The following is a 19,915-nucleotide window of genomic DNA, read 5'->3' as shown; positions in this document are numbered from 1 at the left end:
ATCGGCCAAAGAAGTTTTTAAAAAGCGTGCAAAATATAACGAAAGACAGAGAGAGATAGGCAGAGAGAGAAGAAGGGAGAGAGAGAGCTCCCTAAAAAGTGCAAACCACAATTATTTGTGGCTCTCTCTGGCTCTCGTGTGGCAACTGTCGCTGTTGTCGCCAGGTACCCAGCAGCAACAACAACTTATTCATTGCCTCCCAAAAGGCCAAAGGTGTGAAAACAGAGGCAGAAGCAAACAGCCGGCAAAAGCCCAACACTCACTCTCCGCATATATTTAATGTGGCTTAACTAAAAAAAACAGAAAGGTGAAGAAGGCGAAGGTCAACATTGAAAATTGATAAACAGCAAAGCAGCAAAGCTGTAAAATTGTAACAACAACAAAGAGAGCAACAACAACAAAATAGAATAACAACAACAACAGCTAGAACAATCAATTATTATCAACACAGCGTACACGACGCTCAAAATTGCGGTTTTATAATTAAAAGCAAACAAAAACAATTTTGAACAAAATTTCGCATTTAATTTTGAACTAGAAATAAATTCATCAACGGCAACTGAATAGCTGGCAAACCAAATTAGAGCATTATAAATAGAGGCAGCTATTTTTAAATAGCTCTCGCCGCATAGCTGAATAGCAAGTATATTCATTTGATCTAAGACAATTGCAATCTGTCTGTCCAACGGCTTCGATTCACAATTAAAAGCTCCGAAAATTAGAATAAATGTACGTTTTTCTGTTGTTTGTATGTGAAGGCTAAATGAACTTACGACATAATTTATATATATATATACATTTGAGGCCAGCTAAATGGGACGAATTCTATTTATAAAACCAAATATATACTATGTGAAGGGATAGTCAAATGTGAGAGCTAAACAAAAGAGAAGAACATTCTTAAGCGTGCCAAAGATTAGAGACTCTATTGGAAAAAATTTAATTTCCTTGTAAGACATTCTTACTGGGATTATTGCAGGCATTCAGTGAGAGCATTTAATTATTGAATTTTACTTGACTAAAATTATCTTTTTTTCTTAAACTTTTTCCAATCACATAAAAATCTACTACTTGTACAGATTGGAAATATACACAATTTGTATCATGGTATACACATACATATATAAGCTCACAGACTTTTGCTCTTAAACATTTCCTAACTTAATCGAGATACTTAAAGTGAAGAGTATTATTTTGATGTATGTTTGTTTAAGCTTGCTATGGTAAAAGATATTTAAATTAATATACGAAACTCAAAATACCTATTTTGTTAAGAGTTTCTTTTTTATATACCCTGAACTTGTTGAAAATGAGAGCTTAGGGTATAATGGCTCTGTGAAAATGTATGTAACAGACTGAAGAATTCGTGGCAGACCCAATAAAGTATATATATTCTTGAACTGAACCAAGAGCTCAAGCCGATCTAGCCACGTCTGTCTTTCTGTCCATGTCCATGTAAAATGCTTGGAATATCAGCTCTTCGTAAAATTCAGAGCATCTCCTCGTCGGGCAAACTCGACAAGAGCACGCTTACTTTTTTATTTACTGTTCAAAAATAAAACAAATTTTTTAAATACGTTCATTTGAGGCGATGCGTAAAATTAATTTACAGATTGCTTCAGTCAAAAAAATTTCCCACAGCCAGCCAAATAGTTGATGTTGGCTAACCCCAGTAGCATTTTTGTTCGCGTTGGTAATTTGACTTTTAAGTGGCTGCGCTGTAAATGCTATAAAGCAGTATATTTTGAGTAAATCGAGTAAGAGTTGCCTTTAATATAACATGCATATATGTGTATATTTTTTATGAAATGCAAAAACGGAAACCTCCACTTATTGCATAAAAAGTAAATCGAAAATATTATTGTTTGCAATTATTTGTTGGAATTTCGTCTGACGTGCGCTTTTCCAACTGCCATTTCCTGGCCGGGCAAACAAACACAAAAATATTCTTATTTTTGTGTTTGCAGAGATTATTAACGACATATATATAAAAGATATATAAACATATTGATGCATATAAATCGTACTCTGTCGTTAAATGCGCAATAATGGCGTTATGCAATAAATTGTTCCTTTGATCAAATATTTTGCAACTTCAACATAAATAAATAAATTTTAAATTTAATTTGAATATTAAATTATCTATGCACTTCAACAAAGGTCAGAAGCTTATATAATGCAAATAAATTCAAGCAAATAGTTCAGGGTTATTTCTACGGCCAAATCTCTCATATTTCCAACTGGCTAAGCAAACAAATTAAAAGTGCTAATTCAGCAACTTCACAGATATATAAATACAAGTGCGACAAAAATATGCCTGAAAACTAACAATTTTGGCACTAATAATATATTTGTCAACACGACGCTAAGTTAGGCAACTTATTTCTTAAGAAAAATGCTCAGCCAAAAAAGATTTATTTATAAATGTTGATTTAGAATTACACAAGTTTAGATCATAATAAAAAAATACTTTTAATATCAATGAAGTGTTATGACATAATTGTTTAAATATGATTACAAGGCGCAATTTGGTACACCAATTCTCACAATCAAAGCCATCAAAGTTTTTGAAGACATATGGCCCAATGACCAAACAGTAATTTTCTATGCACTCAATTGGGTTTCGATATAAGCTTATGGGTTATCCAATTGTTATACGATAAGTTTGACGAGCAGAACCATTAATTTGATAAAAAGAAAAATGTCACCACATTACAAGTGTTGCTCTTGTTTATATCTATCCATAAGAAACTAACCATCAAAGCTCAATAAAGAGCAACTATCAGCGCTTAAATAGATTGTCAAATCAGTGTAGTCTTTAGCCTTTTAATCAAATTTTTATATTTTATGTATATATATATATATATATATATATATATATATATATATATATATATATATATATATATATATATATATATATATATAGAAAACTAGCTTTTAATGACTGCGCTAATATGCAAATTTGCAGTTCGTCTGTGCAATTAAATTCAATTAAACTTACTTCTAGGCCATGGCTAAAAAAATACCAACTAATAGACTAAAAAGAATTGTTTTTGGAGTAGCTACAAAGGTTGATTAATAGTTTGGTAGCTGCGAATTGCTCAATGGCTTTCATCTTCATTTGCAACATCCCAACATTTGTGCTGTCAAGCACTTTGCCGCGCTTAATTCGAATTGCACTGCAAAGTGCGACATCAACGCGCAATTAAATGTAACCCATAGATGAAAACCAAACAATTTCGATGACAGCTGCTGCTGGAAACAGAAACAGGAACAGTCGACGCAGCATTGCTTTTCCATTTAACTGAACTGCCAAATGAATTTCATTGAGAGCAAACACGAAAAAAGATAGCCAAGCCGATATCAGACAGTCAGCAGGCCACAGGACAGGACTGTTTGCCGGCTCGAAAATTCAAATTAAATGTAGCCAGAAGTGAGGCAAAAGGTTCAGCACAAAGCCGTAGGCGAAGACTGTTCATATTGCGACATATTTAGATATGAGGGGCGAGGGTTAAGCCACACCCACTTTTCAGCTGCAACTGTCACTGGCGGTAAGCGAGTATTTTAAGGTTGGGCTGGGGCTTGGGCCGTTGCGGTTCGTCTGCTACCTTTTTCGAGCAGCAAGTATCCATCCATGAGTATTTCACATCCAAAATGCTTAGCCCCAAAAAAAAGAAAAAAGAACCGTAAGCACCGAGCTTTGGCAACCAACTCAACCATAGCCAGTGCTGTAGTTAAGCTTGCTGCTGTTGCAAGACACAGCGCAACAATTTGATAGCTTTGTGTATGCTTTTTGTATCCAGTATTCTATATATATAAGATTTAATTACGCAGTTCTCTCTCACCTGCCCTCGGTCCGGGCTAAGCAGAAAAGAAAAATAAACCAAAATAACAAGAAAAAAAATAACAGTTACGCTTTGTATTTCCAGCTTTTACCGCCTAAATGCTGCCCCGTTTGATGGCCCCCATTTGGCATTGTTCTGTTTATAAGCATTTTGCACTTTTGTAAAATGTTTGACACAGTTTCTGGGTCGTTTTGCTGCTGCTGCTGCGGCTGCTGCTGCCGCCGCTTGTGCTGGCTGACATTGCTGAGATTGAGACTTTTCTGGCGCGCTCTTTAAATAAATGCCATTATAGTTCTGCCTCGAGATGTCTTTATGCCACGCAGAAAGCTGGCGTGAAATTCTAAGAGCCTCTTTTTCCCCCAAAAAATAGAAGAGAAATGAAAGCCAGGCCGAAAATACACAAGTCATGTTCTGGAAAGCGTAACAAAAGTAGCAGAGAGTGAAGACGGAAAAATAAATAGAAGCAAAAAGAAAATTGTATTCATATCTGCGTATCTCCAAGGGATAACTAAGACCAAATTATTTCTGCCATATGAAAATTGCAGGCACACACACATACATGCACGCACACACGCACAACACATAAAGGAGATCTTAATAATGCGTATCATATACACCAAGCAAAGCGTGCGGGCCAAGTTTAATAACTCATTAACCTTTCCGACCAGTCTCAGCAAATAGCCAGAAACTTCTCTCAGACAGCTGCCGTCTATATGTATGTGGAGTGTGCGTATGACAGTGTAAGCATCTGTAAATGTATGTGATTATTTGTGTTTGAGTTTCTGATGATATTTGTCTAAGTTGTCTCTCGCTTCTGTGTGTCACTGGCACAGCAGCGCTGTAAGCAGCTGTTTGAGCTTCGTCAAATACGCTTCATTAGCCAGCCGGAGAAACCTTTAGCGAGAGGCAGAATCAACAATTGACTCGATGAATTTCACATTTTGACTGGGACAATTAAAATCGTATTTGTGATTAATCATGCAGTTTAATGCCAGGAACAAAAATGTAATCAAGAGCAGCCACAATAAAAGCGCTTTAATTTTCTTTTCTCTTCTGTGCGAAGACGAGATGCAATGATATATGAGAATCTATATTCTATTGATAATGATGATTCACGCACTCGCAACAGGGCAAAGCAGTACTTGGCTCAACCTTTCAGCCGGACGGCGTTGGCTCGAGAGCCTAACGGCGTATGCAGTTAGTTACCCATGGGAGAGTGTGTGAGAGGGCATAACGTAATGGGAGCAACGTCCGATTTAAGTCGTGTCGTAAAATGCAACGGAAATATTTTCCACTTTGCAGCTTATAAATATCATCATCAAAGCTTGGCTATGCCCACTCACAGCCATGGAAAGGCAATCGCAACCAACTGCAATCAAAGCAAATGCCAAGTGCGCTATGAGACAACAAAATGTAACAGGCCAACAAGCAAAGAATACAAAGCAGTCCCGAGCTGGTTAGCGCTAAACACCCCAACCGCTTGGCATGTGCTGCGGCTTCCTGGTCTCTAAGGCGCGATGCGTTGCTTTGCATACTAATTAAATATTAAATAAATTAGTTATTTAATACCAGAGAATACATGTAGAGTCTTCAGGGCGTGCGACGTTTAATAAACTGATGATGTTGACGACTTGTCTAACTTGTTTTCAGCTTAGGCGACTGGCTCATATCCAAACAAAATCTAAATGCTACAAGCTAATTGTTTATAAATATATGTATATACACTCGCAAGCCCATCGAGGGAGGTCATCTAAGCAGCCTACAAACATAAACGAGTTTGTGATTCACGCGAAATAAAAAGGTTAAAGCCACGTTATGGCCAACGCAACTCAATTGTGCTCTAGTTAGATTTGGATCTGCTTGAAATGAAAGTTTATAAAATTGATAGCCACAACTGCTTGCAGCTATAATTTAAAATATGAACCATGTCCAACACGCTGTCCACGTTGACGCCTTGCCTTGGAAGGGTATCAAAAAGTTGGCTACGAAGCCAAACAAAGACAACGCACAGCAAGCAGCAAGCAGCAGGCAGCAGACAGCAGTGCGGAGACCATTGCAATTTAATGCTCGAAATTTCATTGACACAGTTTTTGGCTGTTTTTTCTTGATGTTTTTTGTAGTTTTCTTGTTTTTCTTTCTTTTCTTCATGTCAGCTGCGAACGCGTCTGCAACAGTAACTAAACTTGGTTGGCATCTTTTCTGAAGTCGGACTTAAAAAATATGCAAATTTATGTAGAACGCCAGAGCTGATTGTTTAAATACATTTGGAGATTTGTAAAAGCCGTTTAGCGCTTAACCGGTTTCTCGAAAGGAATACCAACAAGATTCTTAACCGATTACTAGTCACAACTTTACTTAGCTGCACAATAAATATTAAGTTTTAGAATACAAAAAAAATCCCCCGAATAAAGAAACGAATATGTTCGAATGCTTAATTAAGTTATGCTGATGAACTCTAGCGCTCAACTCGAGCTGATCACTTTTATGTCACTCTGATTCTGATGCCAATGCCAATATATATATAAATACATAAATATATCTTGCTTCTGTATCTATAGGAGGTAGATAGCTCCTGCTAGCTCTACCATTTAAATTTTATGCAAACAACTGGCCTGCACGTTTCGCTGTAGTTTACATTTGGTTGGCACTGTGCTTTGTATAATGTGTAGTGTTATTGCATATTGTATATTGTTTTTTGATGTCACGTCATTTATTTTTGGGGTTTCGGTTTGCTTTCGGCTGCCCACCTACATATCGCTTGCAATGTTTCATTTCCTGCTGCACAGCAAACCAAATTTGTGCGCATTTTTTTAACATCGACAATTGGCGATTGCTATTTGCCTTTTGTTTCTATTGTTTATGAGATTTTCTGCCAATACGAGACTATTTCAATCTCCAAAACAAACGCGAGCCGAAAACGGGCTGCTGCTCTTTCATAAACGTGACATTTGCTCACATTGCAGTCGATTCATTATAATGCCAAACGTCGGTTCGTCGTTGTTTTTCTACTGGCAGTTGTTTCAGTTATTATTTTTATTGTATTTTGTTGTTTTTTTTTTCACTTCATCTATTGTTGTTGGTGCGCACGTTCACAGCCCACGCGATGTCTCGAGCACTGACATAAGTACATCTAGTACATATGTTTGTAAACGAGCGTGTATGTGCTCAAGTGGTTACACGATAACTTTTCAAATGCAACTGCAATGGGGACAGAGAACTCAGAATTTATGCCCCTTATCAGCTAATCAGCCTGCTGTTTATCCGAGTCATGTCGCTGATAAGAAAGTGCAAAGCTGATGTCATATACAATATATTGATAACGTTAACTGAGTGCAACAGGTTAACTGATTTTTGTGGAGCTTTCGTCGAGCCAGTTGCCTGCCAAAGCTTTCCATTCACAACGCCATCTATGCAAAATCCTGACAACTAAACGGGGCTTTTTGTAAGTTCGCTTGCCATAAAAAAATAAAATAAAGCTCTTTTAAGCAGACACAAAATACAAAATTAACAAAAATTTATGATAAATTGCGAAATAATTGACAAAAATTGCTTTTAAGTGTAATCCGAGTGGCTGACTAAAAAGAAGATAAGAAATAAAATAAAATAAATATTTAACGAGTTATTTATTTGTATTCGCCTCATGCTTAAATTATATTCATTCTGCGTAGTTGCATTTTTTTGTATTTGCTTAAACAACGGCTCATCGAAGAGAATAAACAAAAAGACATCGAATGTCTGATAGCAGGCAGTTGGGGAGGTAGGGCGGCTATGGGTATTAAGCAGTTAACGGTAATCGGGGCCTTCAGTTGGCTGTGGCACCGACATCATCAAACATCAATGTCAACTGTGTGCGTGATGCCCGTGTGCAAGTGAATGTATTTATTACTAAGCTTTTAAAAGTTCCATCAAAATAGCGGGCAGCCCGTCAAAAATAATGCAATCAAATAACCGCAAAGTGCATTAAATATGATTGATGCAATGGAAATTGGCGGCAGTTACAGACACATTGAATGAGCCGCTGGGAAGATGATATATGGCGTGAGTTGCATGATTGAAAATTGCCAGGTTCCGACTCAATTTAGTAATATTTACATTCACAGTAAGACTGTTAAATTAATGAAATTACAATATATTAAAATTACATTAAGCGATCAACGATTGCACTTCAAAATGTTCCCTGTGCCCCTCGACAATGAGAGACTGAGGACTGAAAGTCTTGTTAAGTTAGCTCAACAAAATAACCATTAAAGTATATTACTTTCTATTTATATATACAATATGTATATTATCAATAATGAACATTTAATTACTATCTATGCTTCAGATAAGATAAGCCTGCGGAACGCCCACTGGCATGTTCTTGATAGTTAATAAAAAATCAATGATATAGAAATAGTTAATACAAAATATGATAGTTAATAAAAAATCAATGATATATAAAAACAAGTATTCCTCTATGATCTGGAGGCGTATGCAAAACACATCACATTGATTAACTACAATAATAAATAGCAAATTAAAAATCAAATGTTTTGGAAACAAAATTCAAGGAGTAAAAGTTTTATATTTCATGTTGTTATTGCTGTTGCTGTTGCTGTTGCTGATGTTATTGATATTTCAGTTGCTGTTGCTGCTGTAAATGTCGACGTTTCGGCCAAACCAAATATATTAGACATTGGATTGTTTACTGCCTGGTGCTGCTGCTGCCATGGACAGGCCGTATGTTCGGCCAGTTTTTGTGGGCATAAACAAAAGGCCAATGCACAGAACAATGTGCTGAAAACGTGCTGATTAATGTTGAGGCCTCAGCAAATGGCATAGGTCAGTTACACTAATTGAAATAGAATGTTAGCGGTCAGTCTGAGGCTGTGCGTGGTGTGGGCGCTGTGTAGTCGTAAAAGATACGCGATAAAATCTTCGCTTCCTGCGTGTGCTCTGTGAGTGGCACTCTCGTTGCCAACTGCTTTGTTGTTAGCACAAGAGTAAGTGGCCATCGTCGTTTAGAAAGCACACGCAGCATCAGCTTACCTATGTGTAAGTAGCTCCTTTCACTTTAGAATGCGAGCGAGCTGAGTGAAAGTGCACCTGGCTAAAATCAAGTGGCCGCAGGTAAGCAAACTTGTATGCTAAAATTAGCGTCGATTTGGCACAGTGATTTACAGCTGCTCTGTATTTATGTGCATTGAAATATGTCTGCTATATCAGCAGATAGTTTTGTGTTAAAAATAAATCTTGGGAAAATGACATCAACAAGTGTCCGCTGCAGACGCATCCACTTGAGATGCAGTAACAGAAGCTCGCAGTCGATGCATTTTGCCGCTGAAGCTTTGAGTCAGCTTTTTTGTTTTTGCGCCCTGGGGCAAAATAAGGAAAGTCAAAGTGCAGCTGGCAGCTGAGCATGTGAAAATCACGTGGTGGCGTCTGAGAGAACTCAGTCGAGAGCGAAAGACAGAGAGAAGACAGGACTCTGCTGCCGAGGCGCAGGCGCTGCATTTGTCAAAACAAGCTTAGCTCTCATTAATGCTGATTTTTCTGGTGTGGGTTTGTTGTTAAATGTTGGCCTGATTAGACAAGCGAACTGTGGCAAGCCGAGACAAAGGGGGCCAGCAACATTGATTGACATGATGAAGTAGCAAATGCTGCACTCGAGAGCCAAGTGCTGCCCACTCAAGCCCGCTAGCAGAACATCAAATGGGCGGAACACTCGAGTGGCCAACGAAAAAGAAAAGGGACTGCATTGGGCCACCAGCGAAAGTAAGTCATGTGTGTCAAGCAAGCGTCGCGTCGTCTGGGGAGCGACTAATAAGGCGCCAGAGCAAAGCCAGCCAAGCAAGCCAAGCAAACAGCAGCAGCAGCAGCGGCAGCAGCAGCGGCAACAGCAACACGCCCACAGCGTCTGCCGCACCTCTGAGCCAAGGCGCGCCAAGGTTAGACGCTTGATGCCTGGGGGGACACTGAGTTGAGTATTGATCAAAGGTGGGAGGTCACTTTGTCAGCAAACTTGTGCAATCAGCTGTTGCTAATGAAAAGCGTCGTCAGGCTTAGGGGGGTGGGGCGTGGGGGGTGGCACTCGCTGCTATACGTCGTCGGATATATACTTTTATTGATTTTCTAGCCGTGTTTTTCTATGGCGCTGTGTGTGCGTGGGCGGTGGGAATTAATTTCCTGAAATCAACAAGGGGCATTCCTACGTTACAAAATAAGTAGTTAATTAGCTAATTAGTGATTAAACTTACCACTCGGTATGGATTGCAGCTTTGATTATAGCGTTCAACTTATTACTTGATTTCTGCTTTGCTTATTTCGCTTTGGCGCTATTTATATATATTTATATATATATTATTTGTTATTATACTTAATATTTCTTTTTTATTGCAACAATCTCTTATTGTTGTGCATCTGTACATTTATTAAGCTGTGTAAGTGTGTGTATTTCCGCTTTCAATTAAATGCAATTAAAAACACATATATATACATATACAATTATTATTTATTTATGCACTTGCGTTTGTTTTCTGTGGCGATTTGCATGCGATTATAACTTTTACATTCGCACACGATCTCAGCTAAATGAAGACATTTTGCCAGATGATTTGCTAAACGGCGCGACGACTGTGAAAACGGATGTCTATTCGCGGACACGCGAAATACCCACAACTGATCTATCTATCTGTATGAAGAGCACAACGTACAATGCCGTTTGAATTTAGTACAATGCGAAAGGTGGCCGTTGGCAGGTCGTGGGCGGGTCATGACAGCAGATAAGATTCTGGAAAGTTAAACGAAATTCACGAAATAGCTAACTGCGTTGTTATCAGCGTTCAGCAAGCGCTGACGATGGAGATAGACAATTTGATGTGTATACAAATTGAACAACTAGGCAATCAGCACAGCCACAACAACAGCGGCTTGTACAACAGCTTGGCGACATATGTACATACATAGCCGTACCTATGTACATACCACAGGCATGTACATTCATTCATTCATGCTCACTCAGTCAGCCATGCTTAGCACCATGTCCAACAACGAACGATAAGATACAATGATAAGGAGCAATCGGACGGAACTGAAAGCGGCGAAAGACCGGCAGACAAAAGGTGTACGTTCAGAGTACACAGGTCTGAATTCCATATTGTATGGCTAGATATATATGTACATTGATTTTTTCCCTTTTTTCTCCATAAACAATTTCACTGCGCCGAATAATTTCACTTTGCGCAAGTACAAACGAAAAATGTTGTTTTGACAACTCAAACAGCAACAATAACAACAGCAGCAGAAGCAGAAGCCGTGAACTTGAGGTGCACAGCAAAGAAATTTGATTTCTCTGTATAAATTGATGATTAGACGTTGTTTGCCTCGGCATGTAGATAGAATTCATTTGCTTTCACAGCAATCCCACTTAATAGAGGCAATTAAAATTGATATTACTTTTAAGTATAGATGCACTGCACAGAATTATACGATGACATTTTGTTATTTTAGTAAATTTTCCGTAGACACTACAAACAAAATAACCAACTATAAAATATATTATATGTACGATGTCAAGAGAGCGCGCGTGGGAGATGTAAAGTGGGAGAGGGAGAGCAGGTCAGCGGGAGACAGAGAGCGCGCACGTACGTAAACCGAACAGTAAACGAAAAGAGGTAAGGTAAGGCACAAACAACACACACCAGACCAGGCCAGACCTGACCAGACCAGAGACCCAAAGCAGACAAAAACCCACCAGCAGCCAACGAACCGTGCGCGTCTACGTCTCGGACATGACAGCGGCAGCAAGTTCCGATAACGACTGACTGCGACTCGGTAGCGAGCCTCAGAGTTTTGTTTGTGGGCTTTGCTTTGCTTTGCTTTGCTTTGTGCTTGTATTTGTAGTTTGCGTGTGTGTATTGGTGTTGTTGTTGCGCTGCCGCTCAATCAATTGACGAAAGTTTTGCTGGGGCTTAGCTTTTCGTTTACAGCGCTCTCACGTGCGCTGGCGCTCGCTCTCATTTTCCTCCACTCTCTCTCTCTCTCTCAGTTGAACAGCTGTTTAGCTTGTACAAAATGTAAACAGACTGTGAAAAAGCTTTTGGGATGCTCTCCACATTTAATTGAAAATAATTGTGATCAACATCAACAAAAACAAAGCCAAGGTAGTCGGAAACGAGTTTCCAACGGAGGGAGCGTAAAGGCGACTCTGCCAAACAGAGAAGGCAAAAAAATTGCTCTTGCTGTTGCTATTTCTATTGCTGCCCCTCAACATATACAATCAGCGTGTATTTTGGCTGTCGCATTCCCCAAAAGTCGTCACTTGGCAGCAAATTGTAATTTGCTTTTCGCCAGACCGTAGACCCCAAAATTTGTGTCACACTAACCGACTGAGAATTGGCAGCCGAATTCGGACGTCAAAGAATTTCTCAGCCGGCTGCACACTTCGCTACACACACTTGGCTGCGCTGTAGCCGCGGGCGACGTCAGGCACGACCTAGACCCACATTTGCGGCAGGGCTGGCTTAAAGCAATTGCCGCTGTTACCGCAGCTGCTGCTAGTTCTAACGGAAGCTTCAAGTAATTTGTATTCTGCGAGCTAGCTTAAAATGTACGAAGCTCGAAGATTCCCCTGGCCGGAGGCGCAATAAATCTTGCGCAATGGCTCATTGGCGTGGGCCGTGGCCTGTGAACACCTTTAAGCCGGCCCGAGCCAAACAATAGCTTCGAATGGCCATAAAATGTATTTGCACAGCCGCAAAATTATGGCCGGGTAGCGAACGTTTGTTCTAATAGCCCATTGTTGGTCAGTGTGCTAATGTGATTAGAACCTGACGCTGACTTGACCACTTGTTGCTCAACGCTTCAATGCTGCTAGCCTTGCCGAAAGAAGCCACCGGCCACCGGCCACTGCTCGTAAATTTCTGCTTGGCGTTTCCGCTTTTTACCGGCCCGATAAAGCTTCATGCATGTTATTCTCACTGCTGGCAAAGACAAACAAATGGCAAGGGAAAAGGTGCTGCCCGAACACCAAATACGCTCGCTTTCACTTTAGCCACAAGTTGAGTGCTTACAGAAGAAGCTATTTAAATATTATTAATCGTTTCTTGGGGCCAACAATTTTACTTGAGGTAAAACTCATTTTTTCACAAATATAAATATAAATCTTTTTGGCATATGAAAACTAGTGAGAACTTTGCTACGGGCGTTACTGAGAGCGTAATACCCGCATATGGTGTATTATTAGCTACACTTAATACACAATCTATGTTGACCACATAATTTATAGCTTTATCGGGGAACTGAGTCACAAGTAATTCAACTGCGATGTTTGATTATCGTTGCACTGGAACATTGGCAACGCCCTCAATATGCGTAGTTATATTTATATAAGGCGTTGTAAGCCGGACTATATATATAATCAAAATTCCAAGTTACTACGACCCAGCTGGCGTATGTTAGATACAAGACAAGGATGCACTGACGTACGAATAGCAAACCAATATACTCTATATATATTCAGTTTTGTTTATAGCTTATATCTAACTATATATCGCATAGAGACATGCTTAATAATTTCTGCTTCCATGTGACATACGATTCATTCGTTACATGTCGCGTCGCACAACTAACTAGCATCATTTGCTAAAAATAGAGTATAGTTGTCTTAGGCAATGCAAATAAAGAGTACAAAAAGTTGTTATTTGTGTTTAGCCTTTCATTTGTCTAGCATGTAGAGCAGGCTACGCTTTTGTATCTTTAGTCCGCTCAGCGCTGCGCGCTCTCAAAATCCAATTAAAGACACTAGCAACAGCTAACGAGCGAGCGCCAGTGCCCTACAAAAAGACAGTATCAGTCGGTGCTCCGATTAGGTTTCAGTGCTCTCGATTTGAGTCAGCTGCTATTTTCGAGGCAGCAATGTGGCAATTATAAATAAGCCGCAGCTATCTCCCATGTGGGTGGCTTACGCTTACAGCCAGAGGCGTTTTATCTTGCGTCATTTTGGCCAGTTTGGGACGCTTAGCTCATGTTTAGTAGGTGTTGTGCTACGCACTGCACTCACTATCTGCACAATCACAGACGATTTATGGGCTTGCTTGGTTTTTGGAAACGCTGTCATAATAAAACGAAGGTGGGGTACGTGACACACAGCCATATAATACAGGTTATTGGCATCGCAACTAACTGTTTTCACTGCGGCTGCAACGTCCAACAAGTGGCAACGACTGGCATGAAGAAAAGTGATGCGCCACGTAGCTGGACTGGGCTACAAGCGGCATTACCAGCCGAGATATGAGAACCAGTTCTCAGTCTGGCAACGAGAAACAGATTCAAGTTGATGTTCTGCCAATTGCCCAACGCGCATAAATGGAACGCGAATGCTTTAATGTGCCACAGAAGAATTGCAAAAACTGTCGAAAGCTTTAACGACAGCTGGACATGAATGTCAGAGTTGAGACAGGGAGCAGAGCAAAGCACAAGCTGAGCCCAAGCAGCGCCCAAGCAGCCGCCCAACAGCTTCATATGAATGCATTGTGCATTTGAGCTGTGGCGTCATAGCTGCAGCTCTGCTGGTTGCGGTTGCCTGTGCAGCAAGACTCCAAACATAATGCGCTGTAAAGACGGAGCACATTGTTATGCTAACACTTTGTGCTTCGCAAACAATACAATCAATTTGTAAACACTCAATAAAAAAGGTTTCTTGAATAGTTCGCTCTCAGCTACAGCCCTACTCACATTCCCATTCAACTCGATTGCAGCGCATTCACAAGTCGTCAATGGCCGACTCTCGCTTTTATGTGCGGCTTGCACGCTAACCGAAAGCCGAGAGACAGCCAGCCTTGCCGCTGCAAGTCATCATGTAACAGCCAAGAAATATTGCGATGAGGCAAGCAACAGCGTCGTTATGCCAGCGCGTCTCTAATAAGTCTCGACACTCACGCTCGCCTGCCTTAGAGAATCAGAAATTGACATCGGCGGAAATTAGGCATTTAAAGAGGCGGCGCAGCTATCATCATTTGCATAAGACTACGGGACACATTACTCGAGTCTTATGCTCGGGCACGGGCCCAAAACGTGCAATGGACGCGTCCCATGAAGCTTACAAATAACGATCACGTATAACGGCTGTTCCCTCGTAAATCTTGTGAATCTCTCCAGCAGCTCTCTTTCTGCCGCAAGCCAGAGCCGAGCACACGCAGAGATAGGAAAGTCGGCGCTGCTCCAAATGATATGCGCAACAGGCAATTTCTTCCTTCCAAGCCAAGAGAAACTGGTCTCTCATGACCCACAAAGCGCCGCATGCAAGCCATTCAAGATTTCCTTTAACACTTCAGATGCAAGGCGGTCAAAACAGGCCAAGTAAATATTATTGTGAGCAGTTCGGATGTTTTTATTAGAGCTATACAAGTTTCATTTATAATCAAATAAAAAATTGAGCATTTAATATCAATAAAGTGGACTTTGTTAGATAGAAAATTGTGTGACATTAGTGTCTAAATATGACTGTATAGCCATAAGCCTATAATCATGGCGAGAGCAATGAGCTCGACAGCTTATAACAAAATGTCACTATTAAATGGATTGTCTGTGAACTGAAAGTTATAAGCCTATAAGGAACACCCTTAATAAAGAATCTTTAGCTTGTGTGTTCGGTGACTGCCTTGCTTGCTAGGCATATATCGACTCTTAGTTGAAATTGTGTTAAGCTTGTTCATAACATATTATGAGTCTTCACAAATTAATGTAATTATTGACTTATATCACTGGACTTTCAAGCTGCTCTGACTATATATCTGCAATTGCTGTGTGCAACACCATTTATTATGCATCGCACAAATGCAACTGAACAAAAGAACAACTAAATTGAGCAGTTCTGTGTAGGCAATTAATAAGCGTACAATGGCCAATATGTGTAAGTATGTAGGAGAGAGTCATCGATGATGCACACACCTCCCAAGCTGTGTGTAAGTGTTGGGTTACTTTAACACGCATGTCGTCACGATCGCGTTCGACTTCCAACACAAAGGTTAATGTCCGTGACTTAACTGTTTCTTTTATTTTTATTTTGGCAACGAAACAAGATCAACAACAACAACAGCAACAACAACATCACGACGTTGCCTCGGCTCGCTAGCGGTTAAAATGTTGCAATGAGAACCGCGCTGGCCATAAGACGTTAGAATGGTAGCGCAAGGCACGACTAGCCAATACCCTTTGAACTAGAGAAACTAGTTTTAGTTTCTAGAAGTTTTAATTTACTTTTTACTAACTTCATGCCCTGCCAGTTATCTTAGCCCTGTCATCAGCTACATGTGTGCAGGGTATAGAAAAGAATACGGCACTTAAAGTCTATGCAGACAGGCGACACAAGGCAACAAAATGCAAATTGCAGCAGCGGCAGCAGCAACAAGAGCACAAAATGCAAATTGGAATTGGAAACTGTAGAAAAGTGAGCAACAGCCACAGAAACTGGGACAGACAATACCAGCGAGAGATAAACGATATTCGTGAGTTGGCCTGCAGCTCTGCTTGGGCCTGTGCCTCAGCCTCAGCCTGGGCGTGCAGAGAGTTTTCAGAGTTGCCGCCCAATTGCCCGTCAAATGCAATTTGGGTTAATTGCTGCGCTGCAGCAGATCATATTCACAGTCGTCGTCCGAGCCGATGTCGAACTTGGACAGAGTGTCCAATTAATGTGCGGAAATCTGCAAAGGCACGTCATAAAACACTGTCACTTTTTGCAGCTATGTTGTCTTGGGCTGCATGGTTGACTAGTTGGCTAGTTGGCTAGTTGGCTGTCTCCCGGTGGAAGCGGACAGCTGCCAGTTGCTGGTTGCAATACAATTAGCCTGGCCTGGCCTAGCCATGCGGCATTCTTGTGCGCCAGCCTTGGCCATGAAACACGCACCATAAATGCTTCTGGCAGCCATTTGAAGATTTGAAGAATTCGCTGGCAATTAAAGCTCCATTGTGTATTAGTTAGAAATTGAAATTGTCGTCGGGCACTCTGGTCAATGGCACTCGAGCCGACAGCGACAAGCAAGCGACAGTTGCTCCTTTTATATCGCGATATCGCGTGTGGGCAGCTCCAATCCAATCGAATCTAACCGAACCGGTTAGTGCCGCACAAACCGTTAGCCTTTACGCCGGCCTTCGCATCCAAAATGGAGCTGTCTGTCAATTAGCGCCGGTGCGACATGACAGTGCACTGAACTTGTTGTGCATGAAGTCTTCATTGTTTATGCATTGCTAATGCCACACATAATTGGACGCGGACAAAGTTGTTACCTAAAAAAGCTGACGTCAAACGGGCCAAACGACTTAACCCGCACACGCCTTGCCAAATTCACAAATAGTTATATTCAAAGCTAACTTTGTTTATTTTTAAATGAGCCAAACTTGATTTTTTATGCGTCTGCATTTTTATTTTTAATCAAAGTAAGTTTTCATTCTATTCGGATCTTTATTTTTTAATATTAGTTTATGGGTTAATTAAAGTCTAAAAATAGAACATTTTATTTATAAAAATGAAATAAGTCAAATACAGCCAAGATTCGTTTTCAACTTGTGTTTGATTTTTTTGGATTAAGGTAATTATTTTAGAGTATTTACATAATTAATATATATTTATTTACATTAGTTTATTCTATAACTCTATTAACCCAATTATTAAATTTATATATTCCTATACTATATACTATCTAATAACATATATTATAATAAATTAATATTAATTTTTCTATTTATGGTTTTAATATAATTTTGACAAAGGTATTTAATTTAATTTTAATAATCTTAATTAATTTATTCTACATAATTTTCCCAAAATTTAATTTTAAATTAATTAAAGAATATTGAACTTGAATTTACTCATTCTATGATTCTGTTAATTTATATATTAATTAATTACCATAAATGAACAACTTAATTTATTACAATTTAAATAGATTTTTAAATTGGATTTATATTAATTTTATTTTTTTTATTTCTGTGAATTATGATTTTGTTGTTTCTATAAATTTTTCCTTTTCTTTTAATTATTTTTTTTTTATTTTATATTATTAATATTTATAAATTTTATTTCTATTTATTTATTTTTTTCTACCATTTACTTGTATTAATGTAATAATTTTAATTAATTTATACAATAATGGTATAAGTGGAGCAAGATAATTATTAAAAATATATAGAATTAGGTTAATCTATTAACATTAATTTATTGCTGAAAAGCTATACACATATAATCTTTGTTTTTTTTATATTATATTGTTTACAAACTCTCGCTTTTTGTGTTATGTTCTTTCCTTATCTCTGATATACATTTTACAATATTCATTTGAAATGCATTTCATTGTTTAATGGGTTAATCACATACTCAGAGACACACAAACACATATGTATGTATATACATAAATATAAATACACCCACTTACATTCGCACACGCACGCGCACACATTGACTGAAATTTGTATTTGTACTTAGATAATAGCATCAGCATGAGCATTGTGGACCACGCGAGCTATTCACGTCGAAGGAGAGCTCTCGGGCTGAGTGGGTGAGCAGCAGCAACAGTTGTGTTTTGCCAGTGAAGCTGAGAGGTATCAGTGAGACGATTATTGGCGATGATTTATCAAGTGAAATGGTTGGCTCCGCTGCTGGTGACGCTCTTCATATCTATTGCGGCTGGCCAAACACAGCTGCCAGATGAAATAACGTCCGCATCGCCGTCTACCCCGCCACCACCGACGCCGTCGTCACTGCCCAAGTTGCCACTGGCTGTGCACTACGAGGCGCTCTGCCCGGATAGTATTTATTTTATCAGGCGACGCCTGTACGATGCGCTGCTGGACAACGATTGGTGGAACCGCACAGACCTGAAGCTATATCCCTTTGGCAAGGCGGCAGTAAGTGGCAGAGACTCTGAAAAGATCAGCCAAGTTCAATTGTTTTCCCCCGACAGTTCTATAACAACACTAATATCGGAAAGTTGGAAGTGTTTTGCCAGCACGGGGACGAGGAGTGCGAGCTGAATGCAGTGCATGCCTGCATTCTGGAGCATCTGGAGCTGCGGCAAGCCTTTGACCTGATCTACTGCATGTTGCGCTCCTACTTCAACAACATTGATATCTGTGCCACCCACCTGAAGCTCGACGTCGCAGCAGCCAAGGAGTGCAAGCGCACGCGCCAGACGGCCGACATTCTGCTGCCCTATGGCAGGGAAACTCTGGCACTCGGCATATCCTTTGTGCCCAGCATTGTGTTTGACAATGTACGCACGGATGAGTTACAATTGAGTCCTTCTATCACTTCCAATCTTCATCCCTCTCTCTATTCTTTTCGCACTATATCTTTTGCAGAACTTCCAGCCTTACGAGCAAAGCAGTATTCGCTATAACTTCGAGGGTCACTTTTGCCGCCAGTACCAGCAGAAGTTTAAGATTAAGCTACCCACTTGTGCCTAAACAAACATATTGTAATAATCTCAAGTTCATAAATTGATTCAATTTTATTGTAATTTAAAATGTTAAGTGTGTAGCATTTCGCTGAGGAGTAAACTTAACGCAACTGTTAATAGATCGTTCAGTGTGGAGTTATACGGTAAACGAATTAAAAATGTTAATTGTGGAGCATTTTGCTGAGGAGTAACTTAACGCAATTGTTAACATATCGTTCACTGTGGAGTTCAACAAATAACTCTTGTTCCAGAAAAGGTTGTTGTATTGACTCAATTCACGTGATAAGCCAAGACATAAGCCGCAGTGTAGACATTACAGAAATATTTCCCGTGTATATCGTATGTACTAAATACCTATATTATATGTATTTATACATATATTTCCAACTCGATTCTACAGCAAGTAGCTTTTGTTCGCATAACAGAACTTAACGCAAAGCTAAATGCTGTGAATGTTGATGTATTTTGGTTGGCATGGCATCACTTATTATAATTTATAGATGTGGCAATATAAGCATAAAGTAACGGTCTAAACTTGGCGGTAAATCTTTAACGTGTTATTGGAGACAAATAAAATCATATGAAATTCATGAGTATAAATATAATGAAATATATATAATATTAAATAAAGAATAT

The 19,915-nt window shown here is 39.5% G+C and overlaps 2 protein-coding genes across 5 annotated transcripts in view; one reads left to right on the top strand and one right to left on the bottom strand.

The window, feature by feature from the left end:
• LOC111605570 (extracellular serine/threonine protein CG31145) overlaps positions 1–11,657 on the bottom strand; it is a 59,223-nt gene extending 47,566 nt beyond the window's left edge. For all 4 annotated transcript variants that reach the window (XM_023324148.2, XM_023324150.2, XM_023324151.2 and 1 more), the window contains exons 1-2: positions 11,581–11,657; positions 10,085–10,286 (exon numbers count right to left, since the gene is read on the bottom strand). The gene's annotated coding sequence lies outside the window, so the exon portion shown is untranslated. The remainder of the gene's footprint in view (positions 1–10,084; positions 10,287–11,580) is intronic.
• A 6,789-nt stretch (positions 11,658–18,446) lies between these two features.
• On the top strand, positions 18,447–19,339 carry LOC111605581 (GILT-like protein 3). Its single transcript, XM_023324185.2, has 3 exons — positions 18,447–18,728; positions 18,785–19,093; positions 19,182–19,339. The coding sequence occupies exons 1-3, from the start codon at positions 18,447–18,449 to the stop codon at positions 19,284–19,286; spliced, it is 696 nt and encodes a 231-aa protein (XP_023179953.2). The 3' UTR covers positions 19,287–19,339.
• The last annotated feature ends 576 nt before the right edge of the window (positions 19,340–19,915 follow it).

This window comes from Drosophila hydei, unplaced genomic scaffold (genome assembly GCF_003285905.1).
Source record: "Drosophila hydei strain 15085-1641.00,03,60 unplaced genomic scaffold, DhydRS2 tig00000290-arrow-arrow-pilon, whole genome shotgun sequence".
NCBI classification, from domain to species: Eukaryota; Metazoa; Arthropoda; class Insecta; order Diptera; family Drosophilidae; genus Drosophila; species Drosophila hydei.
This window is presented reverse-complemented; position numbering and strand designations above follow the sequence as displayed.